The sequence below is a fragment of the Trachymyrmex septentrionalis genome, unplaced genomic scaffold (genome assembly GCF_001594115.1).
Source record: "Trachymyrmex septentrionalis isolate Tsep2-gDNA-1 unplaced genomic scaffold, Tsep1.0 scaffold129, whole genome shotgun sequence".
NCBI lineage: Eukaryota > Metazoa > Arthropoda > Insecta > Hymenoptera > Formicidae > Trachymyrmex > Trachymyrmex septentrionalis.
Genome location: NW_017304428.1, coordinates 1,027,744 through 1,033,229, shown reverse-complemented (window position 1 = coordinate 1,033,229; position 5,486 = coordinate 1,027,744). Strand labels below are relative to the sequence as shown.

The window sequence follows — 5,486 nt, the reverse complement described above, 5'->3', positions numbered from 1 at the left end:
TTTTTTTTAAGATATTGAATCACTTTAGGGGATGTCCCGATTAAAATTTCAAAAATTGTTAAAATAATAACCATCCTAACATATATGCTCTTTTACGCGTTTTGCACACGTTAAGTTCAGTACTTCAACTTCATTATATAAAGAAATTAGACATTTATGTGGTAACTCGATTTACTAAAAAAAACCACCTTAATAATTATTTGTACGTGTCTTGTTGTAGTTTAATAATCTTATTTAAGATAGATCGAATAATTTTTCAATTATGATATATTTTACGTGCATAAAACAACACAAATTTTACCAAAATGGTATTTATTTATATTATACAAGAAATGCTTATATTCGGCTGGGATACAGCATCTGTAACAAAACGAATTAAACATTTTTGTATATTTGCATATCGAGACTAAGCTCATTATATATACATATTTCATTTTTAACTATCACCTCCGAACTTTTCTTTAATCTTTGAAAAAAAATTTTAGACAAAAGTTGCATGGTCTGGAAAGAAACAAATAATGGTAAAATCAATTTCTAAAAAATCGATTTTTCAAAATTATGTAAAAGTTATTATTATTTATATTCATATATATATGTGTGCATGTGTATGTGTGTAAATATACTAGGTGTTTCAGACCACCCGTACACTCCTTTTATCTTCAGGATAAATCCAATCATAAAGCCCATCGATCGTAAAATCCATCTTTACGTAAAAATGAAAATAAGAGGTACAACTTCTAATGGTTTTGATCTTGACAAATAATATTCAGGACGTAGTCCTGAACAACATTCAACAGGTTTTAGTCGAACACCTTAATGCTAATGCCGGCAGTACTGTAACTTTCAAGCATCATAATCCAAACAGTACTTAATAAAAAAATATTTACAGCTATTTGGAAGCTCTCAACATTAACTATTAGATTCTGGAAACAAAAGTAGCGTGTTTCAAGAATTCGATGTGGCTTTTACCTGATCTTGATGACGTCACTCAAGATCAAACTAATAAGATCAGTAAATAGATTTTTTAAACTCTTACAATTTTTGTCTGAATACTTTTACGATTGGGCCTTATCCTGCAAAGATAAAAAGGGTGATCTGAAACACTCAGTATAGAGTCAGATGAGATTTGAATAAACAAAACTTGGCTTTCAATTGAAACTCTTGTTATTATAGGAAAGCTAGGTCAATTATCAACAGAAAATCATCGCTATAATTTTATAATGTTATATACATATTCATTAAATAAGATATATCTCTACATATAAATGTACTTGTTTGTGATCATTCGATTTTGTCTCAGTTAGTGAACTATGTTTGGCCTAGTTAGTGATTAGTGCTTGGTATCAACAGTGTCTGATTAGTGACAGGGATTACAATATGTTTTCAAAGTTTTAAGTAAAGGATCAACGAATAAATTTGTGACTTTTATGCAAAAATTTACTTGTACATAAGAAAAATGCGATTTTCGATTAAAAACAATTTTAAAAAAGTAATAAATAATGAACTAATATGATCAGTAATTGGTACTGAAATTCCGTATATCCGCGGGAATCTATATATCTCAGAAAGTAAAAAATTACATGGATTCACTGTATTTCATATTGTGCCGATTATAACGAGAAACAATTTTTACAAAAGTCAACTTTCAAATATTGATATAAAGTTGTGTGTGTGTGTGTGTGTGTGTACGCATGCACGCAGCACGTGTCTTGCAACTACCGTCTATCCTTTTAAGAACGGGTTCTTTTTAAGATGAAAATCCTCCTAACACGAAAATCGAAGCTGATAGTTTTTAAATCAGCGATTAAAGTTCTCTGATCACGAAGCTGATATTTCGTGTGCTCAGGCATGATGATACAAATGGTAAAGGTGCTTCATGAGACTCCTATCAGCAACTTTGAGATTACAAATATGTAATATTTTTATTAAGAAAATTTGTTTTTGCTCCTATACGAAATCTATTTACCATTTAAATTACTACGTTTTATTCTCACATGCCTTTATTATTATTAATCCTTTTTTTATTGTTTGATTATTGTTTAATCCTTTCAGTCACAGTGGGCCATAAAAGAAACATCTTCTTTGCCTTCTTTTTTTTATCATATCTTTTGTTTTCAGAGTAAACTCACGGGGTTTTTTGCATTTTCAGATAAAATAAGATTTAAACTTCAAAAAACAAGGCATGTTTCATGATTATCTAATAATTTTTATTTTTTATAAACAAATTTATATCAAAAAATGCATTTTTCTAAATTTAATTCATTTGCGGTAGATTTTGACAATAAACATGTATTACAAATCATTGTTTCCAATGTTTTTGAGGTCGCTGAATTCAAATCCGAATTCAAATTTTTAAAATTTAAAATAGTGGATCTAATATGGCGGCTAGAACTACAAAAAAGATTATTTTTGCAATCGGTCAATTACTATTGCATTGAATTAATCATTTTTAACATTATATATTATTGTTGTTAATGTATTAGGTATGAGAATAAGATTATTAAATCTAGTTTGGGAATAAGTTTAAAAATTATTAATTTTTTGATATACCATCTTGGATTTGACTTTTTTTGTAATTCGATCCCGAATTCAGATTCAGTGGCCTCAAAAACCTAAAAAACCACCCTTCCTGTAAAGATTGCTACATCTCTTGAATTGCATGACTAAAAGAAAAGGGTTAATATTGAAAGTCACAGAAGCATAATTTGCGAACTCTATTTGTATGTACATGATGTACGCATAACTAATATCGGAACATATCACAAAATATTAATTCAATAACGAGATATTAAATGTGTCAAAATAAATTTATAACTATGTTCGTTTTCGCTTTGTAAACATTTTTATATTATCAGTAGATAAGCTATTTTTAAAAATTAAATGTTGATAAAGTCAGGCTGAAACATATCAAATACCTATTTAATCCTGGCACTTATGTACCTATTTAATCCCGGTATACATATTTCTTATAGTAATTATTATAGTAAAATTGAAGAAAGTTAAAAATATAAAAATTGATATAAATTACATTAAAACACACGTAAATACCATTAAAGTACATAGACACAGTAAACTGATACAATTCTCACTTATAATTAAAAATATATAACTATATAAGTAACGAGAAAATTATTTAAATACTTTGTCCTCTTTCTAAACTATAATTTAAAACCTTTTATATTATTTTTTAACATGTCATGTACAGAATATACATAAAACAAACTAAATTAAAATTGAAAAGTGCCCTATACAGTCGATGTTGCATCTTATATATGCCTAAATATATTTGCCTAATAATACTTGTTAACAATGTTTGCTTAATAACAATAGCTTTATATAAACTTTTAATTACGTTTTACAGTTTTACAAACTGCCAATTACTATCAGACTCAAAACGCATTCTCAAAAAAGTTATAATAAATAATATACAGTAAAATTTATTTCGAAAACATTAAGGTATTAATATTATTTCAACTCTAAAAATGAGATTCATTTATTTGTTTACTAATGAAAATTATATTATTTATTTATAAATAAATGTACATAAAAATACAAAATACAGAATGATTACACTAAACGCTCAAATTGAATGCCATCCACCTTTATGTGTGCACAATCTAAACTATTTAAATAATAATGATTTATCATTATTTAAATAATGCCTTAGAAATCAATATTATATTCTTTTTATTTGTTCCAGCTTTCTTAAGATTGCGTTTCAAATCCGACAGTAATTGATAGTTCGTAAAACTGTAAAATGTATTTAATTTTTAGTATTTAAAGAATTTATCGCTCATAAACTTATACATATTTTAATTATAAGTAAGAATTATGTATACAGATTATTATTATTCTGTCTATAAATTTTAATCGCATACACATGTTTTGATATAATTTATATCAACAATCATAAGAATCTTATTGGATCGTGCATTAGAAATTCAACAATAAGGAATAGAAATAATGACCCTGATCAAAGCTAAATCTTTAATGCTTAAATAATTCAATCTGAATTACTGTATGGGATGTCCTATTTTCATCGATCACCTCAAATATTTCTTGAACAATGCATTTTAGAGAAAAATGTTTCAGACAAAAGTTTTGGGACTTCGAGGAAGGCATAAGATGATGCCATTGTTTGACCTTGGTTGGCGTCGATAAGGACAAGGTCACTTTGAATTTTTTAAATGGAATCCCCCATTTTTCATTACATATTCTTGTAGCTTACCTCGAGAGCTTTTCAAAACACTATAATAAAATATTTTTTCATTAAGTACTTTGCGAGTTATAAGGCTTGAAAGTTACAATACCGTCAACATTAGCATTACCCAAAATGTCCGACCGACGGCTAAAATCTCTTGTTGTTCAGGATCACGACCTGAATAACATTTGTTAAAATCAAGGCCATTGAAGGTTGTATCTCTTATTTTTATTTTTACATAGAAATGAATTTTTAGTGCAAAAATGTAAATAAAAGGAACAATTTCTAATGACCTTAATCTTGACAAATGTTATCTAGGTCATGATCCTGAACATTCAAGACGTTTTAACCATCGGACACCTTAAATAATGCTAATGTAGGCAATGCTGTAAGTTGCAAGCCTTATAACTAAAAAAATACTTAATAAAAATGAATTTAATTGTAGTATTTTGGACAACTCTCGAGATAAGCTACAATGTAATGAAAAATGGGATTCCATTTAAAAAATTTGAAGTTACTTTGCTCTCATCTTGACAATGCCACCCAAGGTCAAACCAATGACATTATCTTATGTCTCCCTCAAAGTCCTAAAATTTTTGTTTGAAACATTTTTCCCTAAAATGCATTATTCAAGAGATATTCGAGATAATTGATTAAAATGAGATACCCTGCATACTATATATGTACATGCATATATGTATAAACATTTGTAATTATTCGCACGGCGCACCGAATTGATTTTCTGAACTTACAAACGCAATTAAATTACTGTAGTAATATCACGAATTAAATTGACAAGTTATTTTTTTTATAATTTGATGCTCAATCAAACAAAATTTATTTACAGTCTTTCAGTATTATCTTTTTCAATTTTTATTTAATTAGAAAAATATATTAGAATTAAAATAAAAATAGGATTAAATAGATATTTGATATGTTTCAGCCTTGCTTTATCAACGTATTTAATTCTTTCTATATCAAAAATAGCTTAGCTATTAATCTTACAAAAGTGTTTATAAAGCGAATGAAGATAGTTATAAATTTATTTTGACACATGTCTCGCTGAATTAATATTTTGTAATTAATTATCCAATATTAATTATGCGTACATAATGCACAAATAGATATATAAAAGCAAGAATAATTTCTTATTAAAAATATTGCATACTTATATGATAATCTTAAAATTGTTAAAAGAACTCTCGAGGAGCACCTTTACCACCTGTCATATTATCATGTCTAAGTACACGAAATGTCAGCGCCATGAGAATTTTAATCGCTGTTA

At 27.3% G+C, this 5,486-nt stretch overlaps 1 protein-coding gene across 1 annotated transcript in view; it reads right to left on the bottom strand.

Moving 5' to 3' along the window:
• Positions 1-265: 265 nt before the first annotated feature.
• Positions 266-5,486, bottom strand: part of LOC108756600 (60S ribosomal protein L35a) — an 8,016-nt gene continuing 2,795 nt past the window's right edge. Inside the window, exon 4 of the mRNA XM_018500520.1 lies at positions 266-360. Within this exon, the coding sequence (XP_018356022.1) occupies positions 337-360 (24 nt within the window). The 3' untranslated portion in view covers positions 266-336. The remainder of the gene's footprint in view (positions 361-5,486) is intronic.